The sequence below is a fragment of the Mucor velutinosus genome, assembly GCF_035048745.1.
Source record: "Mucor velutinosus strain NIH1002 chromosome Unknown tig00000093, whole genome shotgun sequence".
NCBI lineage: Eukaryota > Fungi > Mucoromycota > Mucoromycetes > Mucorales > Mucoraceae > Mucor > Mucor velutinosus.
The window spans coordinates 3,226,087-3,242,220 of record NW_027041907.1 but is presented as its reverse complement, the minus strand read 5'-3'; the positions used below and the strand labels follow the sequence as shown (position 1 = coordinate 3,242,220).

At 43.2% G+C, this 16,134-nt stretch overlaps 7 protein-coding genes across 7 annotated transcripts; 3 read left to right on the top strand and 4 right to left on the bottom strand.

Moving 5' to 3' along the window:
• Window positions 1–104: 104 nt before the first annotated feature.
• ATC70_002817 (uncharacterized protein) lies at window positions 105–935 on the bottom strand (the record flags this gene model as incomplete). The annotated part of the gene is made up of 1 exon (XM_064822187.1): window positions 105–935. One exon carries the CDS (start codon window positions 933–935, stop codon window positions 105–107), a length of 831 nt encoding a protein of 276 aa, XP_064681873.1.
• Window positions 936–1,114: 179 nt separating this feature from the next.
• Window positions 1,115–3,392, bottom strand: ATC70_002816 (uncharacterized protein; the record flags this gene model as incomplete). Its single annotated transcript, XM_064822186.1, has 4 exons — window positions 1,115–1,827; window positions 1,969–2,039; window positions 2,115–2,557; window positions 2,763–3,392. The coding sequence occupies 4 exons, from the start codon at window positions 3,390–3,392 to the stop codon at window positions 1,115–1,117; spliced, it is 1,857 nt and encodes a 618-aa protein (XP_064681872.1).
• A 344-nt stretch (window positions 3,393–3,736) lies between these two features.
• On the top strand, window positions 3,737–5,753 carry ATC70_002815 (uncharacterized protein; the record flags this gene model as incomplete). Its single annotated transcript, XM_064822185.1, has 8 exons — window positions 3,737–4,030; window positions 4,091–4,163; window positions 4,232–4,353; window positions 4,417–4,573; window positions 4,634–4,956; window positions 5,016–5,222; window positions 5,281–5,578; window positions 5,638–5,753. 8 exons carry the CDS (start codon window positions 3,737–3,739, stop codon window positions 5,751–5,753), a joined length of 1,590 nt encoding a protein of 529 aa, XP_064681871.1.
• Window positions 5,754–6,086: 333 nt separating this feature from the next.
• ATC70_002814 (uncharacterized protein) lies at window positions 6,087–6,656 on the bottom strand (the record flags this gene model as incomplete). The annotated part of the gene is made up of 1 exon (XM_064822184.1): window positions 6,087–6,656. One exon carries the CDS (start codon window positions 6,654–6,656, stop codon window positions 6,087–6,089), a length of 570 nt encoding a protein of 189 aa, XP_064681870.1.
• A 1,456-nt stretch (window positions 6,657–8,112) lies between these two features.
• Window positions 8,113–8,337, top strand: ATC70_002813 (uncharacterized protein; the record flags this gene model as incomplete). Its single annotated transcript, XM_064822183.1, has 1 exon — window positions 8,113–8,337. The coding sequence occupies one exon, from the start codon at window positions 8,113–8,115 to the stop codon at window positions 8,335–8,337; it is 225 nt and encodes a 74-aa protein (XP_064681869.1).
• A 176-nt stretch (window positions 8,338–8,513) lies between these two features.
• ATC70_002812 (uncharacterized protein) lies at window positions 8,514–12,235 on the bottom strand (the record flags this gene model as incomplete). The annotated part of the gene is made up of 7 exons (XM_064822182.1): window positions 8,514–8,580; window positions 8,650–8,950; window positions 9,012–10,536; window positions 10,601–10,680; window positions 10,754–11,926; window positions 11,981–12,152; window positions 12,218–12,235. The coding sequence occupies 7 exons, from the start codon at window positions 12,233–12,235 to the stop codon at window positions 8,514–8,516; spliced, it is 3,336 nt and encodes a 1,111-aa protein (XP_064681868.1).
• A 638-nt stretch (window positions 12,236–12,873) lies between these two features.
• ATC70_002811 (uncharacterized protein) lies at window positions 12,874–16,091 on the top strand (the record flags this gene model as incomplete). Its single annotated transcript, XM_064822181.1, has 5 exons — window positions 12,874–13,026; window positions 13,092–13,203; window positions 13,263–13,485; window positions 13,553–13,799; window positions 13,860–16,091. 5 exons carry the CDS (start codon window positions 12,874–12,876, stop codon window positions 16,089–16,091), a joined length of 2,967 nt encoding a protein of 988 aa, XP_064681867.1.
• Between the last annotated feature and the right edge of the window lie 43 nt (window positions 16,092–16,134).

The following is a 16,134-nucleotide window of genomic DNA, read 5'->3' as shown; positions in this document are numbered from 1 at the left end:
TTTCAGCAATGCATGGCGAAGGTAATCCAGATTGACCCGGTCATAGGCTTTTTTCTTGGTCTAGAAGCAGCCCGATATCCGCATCCAGGGAGCGAAATGAAAGATCATTGTTCCCTTTGTTCGGCAATTGTCCACTTTCTTTGAGCGTCCTCCATAATTAGTTGGCATATTATACCGTTTTCAGTAATATACCGTCCGGGGATGAAGCCCAGTTGATGTCTGCTGATAAGCTGGGTAGATGTTGTCACGATGCGACGATTGAGACAGCGAGTAAAGAGTTTGTAGTCAGAATTGGCTAAGGATAGAGGGCGATAGTTTTTCATCTGAGCCGGATCTCCTTTCTTGTATAGGAGACACATGATAGTCTCGTTCCAGGATTTCGGAAACTTCCCCTTCTGTAGTGCTTCATTGTAGATGGTTTCGATGAGAGCATGCAGTAGAGGAAATTTCAGGACCAAGTATAGGATTTCATATGGCAAGCCGTCTGGGCCAGGGCTGCTTAGCCGGCGGGTTTTCTTGCTGTCCTCTAGGAGATCTTCAATGTCAATAGGTAGTATCAGTGATTCCTGTTGTTCGCCTTGAATCTTCAGATGCCCGGGAATGGATCGAATCAAGGTACTAAGAGCAACGGAATCAGTTGGATCAGGTGTAAAGAGAGTTGAGTAGAAGTCGGTCGCAATAGCAGCGATGCCATATTGGTCCCGACAGAGTTTATCAGTAGTGGGATCCCTCAATTCCGTGATTGAACGTTGATTCTTTCGTGTCAAAGCCTGCCGCTTCAGGAACCCAGCAGAATTCTCGTCATGTTCTCTCCAAAACTTGGCTGCCTTGAGAATCTCAATTCCCGCTATCGAGTGCTGCAATTGTTGGACCTGATTGTTAACATGATCCAGCCCTTGGAGCACCAAGCCTCGATTCTTCTTTTGTCTCATCATCTTGTTTCGCTTGGAAAGTAGCTTGTGCAGCTGTTTTTTTTCCTCCAATTCAGATCTTCCAATTGAAATTTCCTGATGAATAGCTTAACTTCGGCTTTTACCCAATCCCACTGTTGTTGAGGCGTAGTAAAGGTTTTGATTACTGTGAATTGCTCTTCGTTCTCATGTAGGAATTCTGCCTACGCCTTGCGGAATTGTTGGTTACGGGCCAAGAACGGGTTGGCCTTCCAGCTGCCAGGTCCACGCCCATTAATGTCCTGGTATTGGAAGGAAAAGCCTAGTAGTTCATGATCCGTCCATTCCTGAGAAAGATATTGTTGGTTGAAGCTAGTAATTTGGTGATGTGCATTTGTGCTGCAAAACACATAATCCAAGATGGCCAAGGACCTCCCGCTATGCCAAGTCATCTGCTTGTCATCACCAAATATATCAATATAGTAGTCATCTAAAAGATCCGTACATTCCTTAGGGGCACAAGCCAGTGTTTCATCCAGTCTGCGATCTTTGTACTGGTAGTTAAAATCCCCCATGATGAAGGTAGGGGATAGTATGTTTGTAATTGTTTCCTGGACAATAGGAATGCCCAGGAGCTCTGTATATAATGCTGATCGATACGAAGAAAGTGACGCCCGACCGTAAATGTTGAGAATAGTTGCAATTGGTGTAGTAGTCGTAGAATCCTGTATATCTCGAGTATGGTGAACAGAAGCCAGAATGTAGCGTCCCCCATCAATGCCTTCCAATATAAGATTGATTGTATAATGTTTGTTGAGTGCTATGATGCCGCAATGTTGTGTCCAGAGACTTGATTTGCTGTTAAAATGATTGTTGAGTATATCTATTGATAATGTGTTGGTAGCATGAGTTTCTTGTAACACCAGTATATCATATTCTAGTGTTCGAAGATATTGAATGAATTGCTGTCTTTTTTTTGGGATTTTCTGATTTGATTAAGCCACGGCAATTGAGGGTGGCTATTTTGAGTTGATGGTGGGTATTAATCATATTTAAAGATTGGTGGAAGGTGGTGTACCTGAAGGTGCAGGTGGAGTCAAATTCCTAACAATCGTATCCGTATCATCACCAGACATGCGTTTGGCATCACTGTGGGAGTTAGAGGTATCAGCGTGTTGATATCTGGCATCACCGATATCTAAAGAACCTTCCTAGCGGGTTAACTTCTTCTCTGCTTTTGAGGGATCAAATCCAGGATGAGATCTGCGCACATCCTTGGAAACACTGTTTAATGCATCCGCATCAGACAACTTCCTATTCGTGTTGTTCTCTTCCATAATGGTGTTTCCAGTCATTTTGGTTTGTTGTTGAGAAGCTTCAGGGGTGGATGAACCAGCATTAGGTTGAGAAGCATCCGGCATGATATGGTCCTTGTCTTCTACTGGTTTGCTTCGACGTTCAGAATCGGTTCTCTTTGGAGGAGTGGGCTTGGCTCCCTTTTGTTTCCTGGGCTTAGCAGGAGATTTCTCAACTGCACGGACCTTTGCTGGAACCGATTCTGCGTTGTTCCTATCACAATTTTTCGGAACGTGGCCATGTTTGTTGCAGTGGTAGCAAATTGCCCATTTGTGATAATCTGGACAATCGGCACGACAATGATCAGGCTTCTAGCAGTGACGGCAGAAAGCTGGCATCTGATCCCATAGTAACAGGATTTGGCGTTGTTCATCCTCCTTTACTCGCGTATCCCAAATAATAACTCTGTTGAGAGGCTCCAAGTGTCGCTTTCCGTTACATTCAAATCCAGGTTCATGTAGATCCATACATTCGTTTCGCGGGTCATGGGATAACGTGAGGTTGAGGGTGGCGTACCCTTCCCCCCTGGAAGATCCCATTCTCCGTCTTGAAAATTCCATGATCCAAGACATCTCCGAAGCAAGAGAAGCGTTCAGCCATTTCCTTCTTTAGTTGCACAGCTGGAAGAAAGGGAAGCTTCTCCATCGTTACGCGGACAATATTGGCATCTTCAGGAAAAGAGGGAAATCCTTTGAGGTAGGTCCCATCCTCCAAGGTGATTCCATTCTCGATGAGGTGCTTGCGGCCTGCAGAGGTTGGAAGCCACAGCGTTTCCAAATAGTGGTGGCCGAGGTATTGTCGAGTTTGTTTTCTGTATCCAAGAAAGTCTTCATACATATCTGTCCTTTCCGCTTCTTCATTAAACTTGACAAAAGCCTTGTCTAATAAATTTCGATTCTGCACCGTTGCCAAGTCGATAAAGACGGCATCCTCTTCTACTCCTTTCATGAATGGGCGTACCATAGCAATAGGTGCTGGAGTTGAGTTTGCTGCAGAAACGTTCTGGCTTGAATCTGCAGGCGAAACTGGAGGGGTGATCAGAGTAGGGTTGAACGAGACGTTCTGTTGTTGTTGCTTCTGTTTGCCCTTCTTATTGTTGCGGACGACGTGAGTCCACAACTCAGGGAGTGGGTATTGCGATGACATTTTTTTTTCACTGACAAAATAGATCAATTGAATCGATGCAAAATGAACCAAACAAGTCGAAAACTGGACAAAATCATCGAATCGAAATAGAATAAATAGCGGTGATAGAATCAGCTTTTGTTGCTGGTTGGTGGTGGCAAGAGTTTTTGCTTCCCTGAACCATGAATGCAAACGATGTTTATCAAGCTAATAGGAAGACAATTGCGAATCAAAAAGACAATATAATTTAGTCTGGCTACGCTGTATTGCTGCTGGTTTGTATATTAACACAAGAATACGTGAATTGCTGCAAATTACTCATCCAAATGCGAATTTTAACAGGACATGCAATTGTCACTCTAATCATGGTTTTGTGCTTTGAGTGCAAGTTTATTCAAACTTGTCATACAGCCCTTGAAAGGCTTCTTCCTTTTTTTCAAAATCGTAAGAACAGATACTCTTGCATTGGTGCTGCTATTGCTTGTATCCTGTTGAGACACATCTATGCGTCCATCGCATTACCGCCAAGACATCTTCGCTCATTTCCAAGAGTTTCCACTTTTGCCATCCTCAACTCTTTCAAGAACTTTGAGTCTGTGCCAAATCGCATCAAGCGGCTCATTAACCCTATTACGGATGCTGGCTATAGCTTTTACATGGTTTGTATCTGATTTGCCGTTCATCTCAACATAGCAGCATCTCATTGACTTGTTATATAGGCTCGGTCTCCTATTACTTGGAATCTGTTTGTGGCAGACCCAAAAGCTGCCAAGATTGTTTTAATGAAGACAGGTATATACTTGCGCTCAGAGCATTTGCATATCAAGTATTCTACTGTTACTAACGCCTGTGATGGTAAGACAACTTTCCCAAAACACATAATTTCTTTGGTAAATCTGGAGACAATACACCGGTAGCAGTGCTTTTAGGTAAAGAGAATGTTGCTGTCTCTAACGGAGATGTTTGGAGAAAGCAAAGACGAGTAAGCGCGAAATGTTCATTGAATTGCTACACATTGAGATGCTGACAAGCGTAAATGCTAAAGATCATGAACCCTGCTTTTCATCGATCTCAGCCTATCAAGACATTTGGTAGTGTCATGCCATATTTATTTGATGCCATTGACGAAAATCCAGACAGGGTGATGATTACAAAACATATTAAAGCATTTACCTTGGATTCTCTGGGATTGGCAGTGTTTGGTGAGTACTATACCAACGATGAGAGAGGTTATATACGCATACTCATGTCATTGAGCCTAGGCTTTGACTTTCAATCATTGAGAGGAGATCCACAGCAATGGACAGAAACCTACCATATTGTCATGTCCAATATTTTCAATCCACTATCCAACTTGTTCATCAAATTCAGCTTCATCTTGAAGCACATCTCGACCAAGTTTGTCAAGACTCAAGCAGCAACAAGGAGACTTTTATCCATGATGGAGGATTTGGCTGATGAAAAGCGACAAAAGATCCTCAATGGGGAGATGAAGAACCTCAGTGATCAAGAAAAGGATTTACTCACCATGATGATTGAAGCTGACATAGAGGAAGGCACCAAGACTACGACGACACAGCTAAGAGTAAGATATAGCATCTGATCAATTTGTAGAAAATGCTCTCTAAGTCAACATTGCACTAGCAAAATATTGCCATTTTCTTTTTGGCTGGTCATGATACCACAGCAAATGCCATTTCTCTTTGTCTCTACAATCTAGCAAAAAATCCAGATGTGCAACAGAAATTACGTGAGGAGGTGTCAGGCATTTTGGGTGATGAGCCTGTGGATGTGGTTCCTACCATGGACGATCTGAAAAAGATGGAATATCTGAATCTGGTCATCAGAGAGGTAAGTCTACTGGTAAAGCTCGCGCGAATGAGACCATACTTTATTGATTCACGACTAGAATCTTCGACGAAGTGGGCCTGTGGATCGCATTGTATCCAGAGATGCAACAGACGATTTTATCATCAATGGAACCCACATCCCAAAAGGCACTCAACTGAACATCGACATTGGATCACTCCATTTCAACCCAAAACTCTGGCACAATCCAGAAGAATTCATTCCAGAGAGATTTGCACCAGGCGGTGAAAATGATTCGCATGAAGGATTTGCCTACCTACCATTCGGCCATGGTGCCAGACAATGCATTGGCATGAACTTTAGCTTAATTGAGCAGAAGGTAGTGGTTGCTATGCTGGGTAAGTTGGACATCTTGGCTGATCTAATATCTAATTTACTGAGAATGATTTTGTGATAGTAAAAAAGTACCTTATCGAGGTGCCAAAGGATTCTATACATTACGATGAAATTCAGTTTGATATGCCAATGACCATTTCGCCCGAGTCACTAGAATTGAAGTTTACAAAGCTCTAAACAAACTTTCTGTATGCATAGCTTCAGCATAATACACCATTGCTAATAAATACGACATTTTATATTGGATTCTCAGTCTACATATACATTTCTACCGGTAAGAGCACTCGGAAGACGTTGAGAATAGCACGTTATTACCGGCCTCAATTAGTACAACTTGATGCATTTATCAATACAAATAGAAGAAAAAGACATTGCATTTAAGAGAATGGAATGATTAGGTTTTTATTTGATATGAAGTTGAGTTTGTAGACGAAAAGTATAGTGGGAAAGGGATGAAACTATCCTATATACCCATACATACAAAGTCAGTGGTATATAAGAAGTCGAAATTTACTCGATATTGATTTGGTTATTTGTTTGCTTGTTTTCAGCCTTTGGAACAACCACCTTGAGTACACCGTTATTGTAAGATGCCTTGATCGTATCAGGTCGAACAGCGATAGGCAAGGTAAATGATCTTACAAAGGAGCCACTAGTACGTTCCTGAACCAACCACTTGTGTCCCTTGGCAGTGTGTTTACCAACTTGCTTGTCTTTATCCTTGCCAGTTGTCGTCAACTGTTGACTGTGCTTGTCAGAGGAGGAAGAGACTTCGCTCTTCTCTTGCTCCTCTTCGTACACAGGATCTTCAGACTTGTACTCCTTCTTGACGTTACCACTGATAACCAAAGTATTGCTATCCGACATTTCAATCTTGATGTCTTTCTTTTCATAACCAGGGAGTTCAGCATGCAATTCATAAGCATCAGGCGTTTCAACCATGTCCGTGGTGGGATAGAAAGAACCATGAGTAGAGCGCAAGAGTGCGGAAGAAGGAGCAAAGAGTGGTTGCTCAAAGACAGCCATTGCTCTTTGCATGTCACGTAAAGCGTCGTTGAATAAGCGGTTTGAGAGTGCCATAGTGTTTCTTTTTCTTTAAAAAAACTTGTTTGATGATGAAAAGAAGAGGGTGGCCTTGGAGCGAAGAGCCTTTCTTTTTATATCTTTTTTGATTCGAAAGGTCTAGATGTGTCAGTTGCCATATCAAGCAAGTATGTGAGGCTGCATAAATGTGAGAAATTTCGAGTAATTTCGACCACTAAAATCTGGTGATTGGAAAAAAAAAGAAAAGAAAAAAAAACAGCGTGATTGCCATGCTTAGATAATATTTCTAGTAAATTCTCGTAAAGTGCCTTGTTGATTGATTATTCCAGGGTTTTCGACACTTAGAAAGTAGCTCACGACCATCATGCTCAAGTTGCAACTTCTATATTCAGGATAATCATAATGAGCCAATTTTTCTACTGGCTATTATCCTTCTAACCACACACTAAAACTCTTGAAAGCGGAATGATTTTACAGACACTCCAGACATGTCAGTGACCATTGGGATGTTTGACATCTGGTTTTACTTTACTTTTGTTGTGTGGCACTGTCTGAAAGATAAAATGCACTGCTATTAAATGCGCTTTGAAGCTGTCTTTGCTTGCCAAGTCCTACCACAAGAACGACAGTAAAAGTTGAGACTATTGACATCTGGCGCTATGTCTTTTGGCTTTTGCAGCAGTGATCACCAGTTGGCTTTGTGAGTTGCAACAAGATGATAATGATAAGAACGCTTGCTTACCAGACAGACTGAAGGGCAAACGGTGTTTATCAAGCTAATAGGAAGACAATTGCGAATCAAAAAGACAATATAATTTAGTCTGGCTACGCTGTATTGCTGCTGGTTTGTATATTAACACAAGAATACATGAATTGCTGCAAATTACTCATCTGAATGCGAATATTCCTTTGTTTAGCTAGCCAAGAATTTGGCGCCTTATAGGACCTCATTGCAATGAAAGCCTTGACAAGGTGTACAGCATTTTATATCATACTAACATGTACACCGAATTATGAACTTGAAAGTAGAAGATCTTTTGTAGATTTCTAGACTACATTGATACAAAACCCCCCTTGTTTTTTTTGGCAAAACCCGAGCACACAAGTAAAAAGATCAAATGTTCCTTCATAGGATGTTGTTTCTTTGCTACAAATACACACCAAAGACGTTCATGGATCTTGCAAAAAACACATCTTCAGAATCCAACAATAGCCCGCTAATCTACGTTTCCTTGTTTTGCGTGATAGATGTGATCCTGATATGCAATGACTCGCTCATGCATCCTAATTTATATGAGTTAGGGTACAAAGAAGTACACTAAGGCGATTGGATGATCTCTCCAAGAAGATGACAGAAATAAGCCACACTAATACCACAAAAACGTCTTTTGATAACCATCATCCATGCCACTTCGGGGAGGGGTACTACCCCAGCGGCGACCCTTTTCTTCTTTCCATTTCTCCCTTTTTTTTTTTTTACTATAACACAACCATGTCCTTCTTGTCACAATTCACAAGATCTGCTTTCCAGCAATTCACAAGACAACAACAACCTACATTGGCAGCCGTCAACCCTTCCGTGCTCACCCTTGTTCGTACAATGAAAGTACGTTCATCTGTCAAAAAAATGTGCGATGGTTGTTCTACTGTGAGAAGACGTGGAAAACTTTTTGTCACCTGTAACAAGAACAAGAAGCATAAGCAACGTCAAGGATAAATCAATCCTTAAAACGAACAACAACAACAACAACAACAACAACAACAACAACAACAACAACAACAACAACAACAACAACAACAATCTCTTCCTTTTCTCCACTGTATAGATGTAAATCACTCACTCACCTCACACTCGCACTCACTTACAAATTGAATAAAATATTGGCTTTTTGTTTATTGCCCACAAGTATACTTAACACTCTGTAGTCCAACACCAGTGATAGCAACATGCACTTGACCACTGTAAAAACATGTAATGAGTTATGGTGTCATTGGGATTATCTGATGAGCTGACAACTATACGACTTACTTGAATTCAATAGCATCTAGAGCAGATGGATCAGGGACATCCATGTAAGCAGCATCTGTCATGGAGAGAGATACAGCACCGTCTGACGCCTTATTGACCTGCCATTTGTTTAATCTTTGATCTGTGGATGTTGTAAATACAGATTGATCCATGTATTTGATACCAGTAACAGACGAGGCATGAGCGTCAGGTAAAATGAATGGGTTTCCCACTGGTATCACATGTGTTGCTGTCACTTGTAACAAGGCAGCAGATACAGCGTTGTCTTCTCCGCCTGTCAATACAAGCATGTGTTGTTGATCTGTCATGCAAATGTATGCGTCAATGGCGTGATTTCTTATGATGGCTACTGGCACACTCACCTTGATAAGGCACCGCCTCTAAAGCATTGACACCCGACATGTGAGCACTGTAATAAAAGGCTGGTTCAGATAATCTGAAGGCTGCCTTGGTGGGTTCTGCTTCTAATTGACCATGCGTAGCAACGGCAGCATACAAATCATCATGGATATCCCAAACAGCAATTCTACCATCGGTTGCACTTGTCAAGAAATACACCTTGTCTGCTACCTCAACATGTGTGATTTGGAGGATACATTTAGCATGCCATGTACCATCTGCTACCAAACAAAACTTTCTCGTCACTTCGTTAAACAACCAAAATCGAATCATGGCATCTGAATACACAGCACCAACGATATGAAGGCCCTTGCTGGGAGAGATAGCAAATGCAGTAGTGTCCATGATACGAGACTCGATATCCACACTGAGTGTAGGACACGTAGCTACCTCCAAGCAGTTTAAATGAACAAGGCCGTCGTTGTTGCCACCAGAGGAGGCTTCAATCTTCCAGCAGCGAAACTCTTCTAATCCGCCACTGGTAAACAACAGTGTCGATAATCCTTGACTGCAATTAATGTTCTTGATGACCGTCGTGTGTTTACGGATACTGACATGTGTATGGAACTTGGAGGCGGTGTGTGGTGTGTATTGTTGGATGCGCAAGATGGTATCCTCGCCACCTGTAGCAAACAAGATGGCACCCTCCTCCACCGAGAGCGAAGGAGGCAAGAAGCAAAGTGCACGTACTTCACGGCCATGGTAGTTGCTTTGCAAGATACTCTCCTTGAATCCATCCGTCGCACTTGAGGTTTCGCGGAAATAAGCGTACAGCACTTCTTTGCGGATAAAGGCAAAGGCAGATGTGTTGAGTTTAGCATCCTCTGTAGAGAATCCCCATCGTCGATGTCCACCGCCACAATGGATAGCCACCATGCTGAAATTTTTGTTTTCATTGTATACGAAAAAGTGTTTGCGATAGAACCCCATCAGCAAAAGCTCGCCATCCAGCATCATGGAGCCTTCCAATGTACCCTTGGTGATCTTATTTCTGTACAACTTTTCCAATATCATATCGTTGCCTGTGAACACAGTGTCGCCTTGATTTGCAATGCCCAGTTGTGTCTTCTTTTCTTGCAGTGCTTGAGACGTGTTGAGCATGTTGAGTCTGTATTGCACATAGCATCCATCTCTGCCTGCTGTATAAAACACAAGCTGGTTGCCTTGCTGCTCACTCTCTTCCTCCTCTTCCTCGGTGACCTCGTCTTGTTGTTGCTCTTGTTGGGTATCATCTGTATTGCCGCGTGTCTTTTTGATCAATACACTAGTAATGGCTTGTTTTCCATGCGACTTGCGTAATTGGAGTGTAGGCTTCAATGTCTGAATGGTGCCTTCAGGGACAGTTGCATGACAGGGCAGTCGATAAATCAACAATGCTGATTCTCTGGATCCACAAATCAAGATGTTTTCCTCTTCTGAATAGGCGAGTGATAATACGGTAGTACGTTCAGCAGGCATTTCAATATTGAACAGTGTCTTGACGGTAGGCTGTGTGTGTGTGTGTGTTGCAGACATGAGTATTTAGATTTGCTACAAACGCAATGATACTTACAACAGAGGTCGATAAATCCAGCCTGTGAAACAAGACACTATCATTGTACCCATTGGAAATGACATACAGCACATTCGCATCTACATATCGTAAGTGTTAAGCCCTCCTCCTCCCATTTGTATCCGCAACTTCCATCCTCACTAAACACGTTACCTGACGATGGCTCAATGAATATCTCAAACAATTTTTGCTTATGAGCAGCCATCTTGAAGGGCTTGAAGGCATCCGTTGGGCTCAAAAAGACCAAATCACCAAAGATGTTACCCACAACCACCACACGTCCACACTCTGAGTTCTTCATGATGGCGTAATTCTTGTAAGAGACATCGTGCTGAATCTCGACCCATTGACGTGGAGTCGTTGTACCATCGCACTTCAGCAAATAACCTTCTAGCGTCGCAGCGACAATCCAGCGATTCTTGATCATGACAAAGTTTCGAATGGTATCCTTGTGCTTCTGTCTCTCTTCTGGTAGTGGAAAAGCGACCAAATCATCCTCTGAATCAATCTTGTTGTCCTTGATGCTCAACAGTGACCACAAGCGAATGCCTGAATCTTGACCGCCTGTAGCGACAATCTTGTGCTCGGGATTGATAGCACAGCTCCACACGTTTTTACTGGCATGACCTTCCCAACAAGCGATACAATCGCCCGTGTCATCCTCGTCCGCTGTTGCCATAAGTGTGTTCTTCCATACACGACATGAAGCATCTTCCGAGATACTGACGAGGTATTCATCCACAAACTGACAATCCCATACACGTGCTGTGTGTCCAAACAAAACTAAAGGTGTTTTATCCTCCTCTTTCAATGGCCATACACGGATCGTTCTATCATCGGATACACTGACAATCTGGCTAGCATCGTCATTGAATCGCATGCCAAAAATAACACCTTCATGGCCTGTCAACTTTTTGTATACGGGTGCATCCTGTTGATCTTTTTCTCTGTCATACGGCTTCCACAAATGCACCTCGTTAAACACAGTGCCTGATGCCACGATCAGCGATTCTGGTGTAGATCCAAAAATACGAGCAGAGTACAGTATACATTTCACGTTGCATTGCACATGATAGACGACTTGATGGGTAGTTAGATCAAAAATCTCGAGGTCGTTATGGCCATACACCAGTGTCATTTGTGTGGTGCCATTCATCCATTGTGCGTCCATGATCCAGTCTTTGAACGGCCCAAAAGATGTCTTTGTCTCGATTGTTGCTTCGTTGGCAGAAGCGGTGATGTTGAGAAGACTGAGGTACTTTGATCCAAATACTGCGAGTTGTCGGCTTTCGACACCTTGTTCGTTTGTGTTGCTGGAACCTGGGGCTATAATGAAATATGTCAAAATGATGGTTAACTCAACACAGTAGCACAGCTTACCAAAGACAATGCGATGGATACGGTTGGCTGGTAAGATGGATTTCGAGGTGAGCAGCTTTCCGGTTTGTACGTTATACACTCTCAAATAGGGGCCATGACCAGCAAGTAAGATCGAGTTGTTGAAAAAGCTCAGGCTAGTGACAATGCCAGCATAGATGTTCTTTTCTAAAGCCTGTTCATGATAGAAAGCGATGAGTCACAGTGGTTTGATTCAAGTCATAGCATGTCTATATCTACTGTATTCTGAAATGGCATATCGTTCTATGGAATGGATCGTTCACTTGACTATCGCAAAAAGAGAGAAGGGCAAAATTTATCAACTCGAAAATACATGTCAAATTGGAGATGTTTGGATGGTATAGAACTCCGTTTTATGAATCAAGTTTAGCAAGTAGTGTGTGTGTGTGTGTGTGTGTGTGGCTTGTCAAAGAAAATGTGTACCTGTTTGAATGCATTCAATGCATCATGACTAGTGAACACTCTTCGTGTGTCCATCATGGAACATCATGCCAATCTTGACACTTTGGGCCATTCCAGCTGCATTTATCCAGCATCCCAACAAACATCGTATGGGCCGGATCATCACATCCAATGACGCTTATAGCAACCATGAGTCATCTCGTATGAACAGGCACAATAAACCAGTTCAAATGACCACATAGAGCTCATTTCCACCAATCCCACTATCGAACCCATCATGACTACAACTGAATATCTTACAAGTACTGCGCCTTCTGCTCCATGTTTATGCTTACACCAGGCAGCCATTCATGAATCACCTTCTCCTATTCCACTGATCCAATGTGACTAATATTTAAACACACCAACTATAAAAGAAAAGCACGCTGCCACACATCAAAAAAAAAAGTTTTGTCAAAATTTGTTTCATCCACATGTCTGCTGAAAATAAGGAACAAAAGCCTGCTGCTGCTGCTCCTGCTGCCGAGCTCGATCCTGTTGCCGCTGCTAAAAAGGCAGAAAAAGAAAAGAAGAATGAGGAGAAGCGTCTTGCCAAGATGGCTAAATTTGCTGCCAAACAAGCCAAGGTCAGTTTATATGAGAATCAGATAAAACCTGTGCATCTACTTATTTTTGCATCATCACATTACAGCTCGAGGAAGCCAAGAAAGCCAGTGCTGCTAACCCTGACAAGAAGAAAAAGAAGGAGGCCAAGGCTCCTGCTCCCGTCTTTGTCAACAAGACACCCAAGGGTGAAAAGAAGGGTAAAAACTCTCTAGTCATCACTTTTTTGCTATTGCCATGGATACTCATTGTTCTACAGACATGTCTGAACCTTTTGCTAGTGCTTATGATCCTCGTGCTGTTGAAAGTGCTTGGTATGATTGGTGGGTCAAGGAGGGTTTATTCAAGCCTGAATTCGGCCCTGATGGTAAACCCAAGCCTGAAGGTACATTTGTGATTCCTGCACCACCACCCAATGTCACTGGTTCTCTTCATATCGGACATGCTTTGACTGTATCCATTCAAGATGCATTGATTCGTTGGTAAAGTGCTTTATATCAATGGCATATGTGTAAAAAAAAAAAACCTCTACTCACCTTTACTTTACAGGAACCGTATGTTGGGAAAGACCGTCTTGTTTCAAGCTGGTACTGATCATGCTGGTATTTCATGTCAATCCGTTGTCGAAAAGATGCTGTGGAAGGAAAGAAAGATTACTCGTCATGATTTGGGCCGTGAAAAGTTTGTTGAGGAAGTGTTTGCTTGGAAGGAAAAGTTTGGTAACAAGATTTACAACCAATTTGAACGTCTCGGTGCTTCCTTCGATTGGGAAAGAGCTACATTCACCATGGACCCTGTAAGTACAGTGTATCAATGAGAGCATAGGGCGTCGTGCACTAACTTGCATCCTTAAAAGGGACCATCTGCTGCTGTGCGTGAAAACTTTATCCGTCTTCACCGTGATGGCATCATTTACCGTGCTAACCGTCTTGTCAATTGGTGTGTTCAGCTCAACACCACCTTGAGTAACTTGGAAGTCGAGAACAAGGAAATTCCAGGCCACACCATGATGAACGTTGTTGGCTATGATGAAAAGGAAAAGTTTGAATTTGGTGTCTTGAATGAATTCGCTTATCAGGTCGAGAATTCGGATGAACGTCTTGTGGTTGCTACTACCCGTATTGAAACCATGCTGGGTGATACTGCCATTGCTGTACATCCTGACGATGCTCGTTACAAGCACCTTCACGGTAAATTCGCAGTGCACCCTTTCATTGACCGTCGCATCCCTATCGTCACTGACGCCATTGCTGTCGATATGGAATTCGGTACTGGTGCTGTCAAGATTACACCTGCTCACGATTTCAACGATTACGAAGTGGGCAAGCGTCATGATTTGGAATTCATCAACTTGTTGAACGATGACGGTACTTACAACGAGAATGCTGGCCCTTATCAAGGCATGAAGCGTTTCCATATCCGTAACAAGATCATTGAGGACCTCAAGGCCAAGGGATTGTTTGTCGGTGTCAAGCCTAACCCCATGACCGTGCCTGTCTGTTCCAAGAGTGGTGATATCATTGAGCCCATGATGAAGCCTCAATGGTGGGTCAAGTGTCAAGGTATGGCTGAGAAGGCCATGCAAGCTGTTACTGATGGTGAGCTCAAGATTGCTCCCAAGGTCTCTGAGGGCGATTGGTTCCGTTGGTTGGGTAACATCAATGACTGGTGTATCTCCCGTCAATTATGGTGGGGTCATCGTATTCCTGCTTACTTTGTCAACATTGAAGGTGAGACCCACGATCGCATTGATGATGCCATGTGGGTTACTGGTTCGGATGAACAAGATGCCCGTGCTCAAGCTGAAGCTAAGTTTCCTGGCAAGAAGTTCACCTTGGAGCAAGATCCCGATGTCTTGGATACCTGGTTCTCCTCTGGTTTGTGGCCCTTCTCCACCCAAGGCTGGCCCGAAAAGACCTTCAACATGGAGCACTTTTACCCTGCCTCTCTCTTGGAAACCGGTTGGGATATTCTCTTCTTCTGGGTTGCCCGTATGGTCATGCTTGGTATTCAATTGACTGGTAAGGTTCCCTTTGCTGAAGTCCTCTGTCATGCCATGATCCGTGATGCCCATGGTCGTAAGATGTCCAAGTCCCTTGGTAATGTCATTGATCCTGTCGATGTCATTGAAGGTATCACTCTTCAAGGTCTTCATGCCAAGCTTTATGAAGGCAATTTGGATCCTAGAGAGATCAAGAAGGCTGAGGCTGGTCAAAAGGCTGATTTCCCCAAGGGTATTCCCGAGTGTGGTACTGATGCCCTTCGTTTCGCTCTCTGTGCTTACACCACCGGTGGCCGTGATATTAACCTTGACATTTTGCGTGTGGAAGGCTATCGTAAGTTCTGTAACAAGTTGTGGAATGCTACTCGTTTCGCCTTGATGAAGCTAGGTGATGATTTCAAGCCCAATGCTTCTGCTGAACCCACTGGCAACGAGTCGTTGGCTGACAAGTGGATCCTCTCCAAGCTCAACAAGTGCGCTATTGACACCAACAAATTCCTCGAAGAACGTAACTTTATGATGGCCACCAACGCTGTCCATCAATTCTGGCTCTACGATCTCTGTGATGTCTACATTGAAGTTGTCAAGCCCATCTGTGATGCTGATACAACCGGTGATGAAGCTGCTACTGCTCGCAAGGTCACTGCTCAAAACACATTGTACACCTGTCTTGAAGCTGGCCTTAAGCTCATGCATCCCTTCATGCCCTTTGTTACTGAAGAACTCTTCCAACGTCTCGGTCGTCGCCCTAGTCATGATGAGCCTACTATTGTCAAGGCTCGCTATCCTGTTGAAAACAAGGCTTACGATTTTGCTGATGCTGAGAAGGAGTTTGAGTCTGTCTTTGAGACCGTCAAGAGCATCCGTTCCATTGCTACTCAATTAAAACAAAAGAAGAACATTGTTGCTTACATTCAAACCAACGAAGCTGGTCTCAAGTCTCTGTTTGAGTCCAACAAGGACTCTATTGCTACTTTGGTTAAGGGTGTCGATGCACTGTCCATCATTGATGCCAGTGCTGAAACTCCTGCTGATTGCGATACCGCCACTGCTGGTGACAATGTCAATGTCTTTGTTCGCAAGTAAGACGTATGTGATTTTTGGTTGAAAGAGAAGGGAAACATCATCT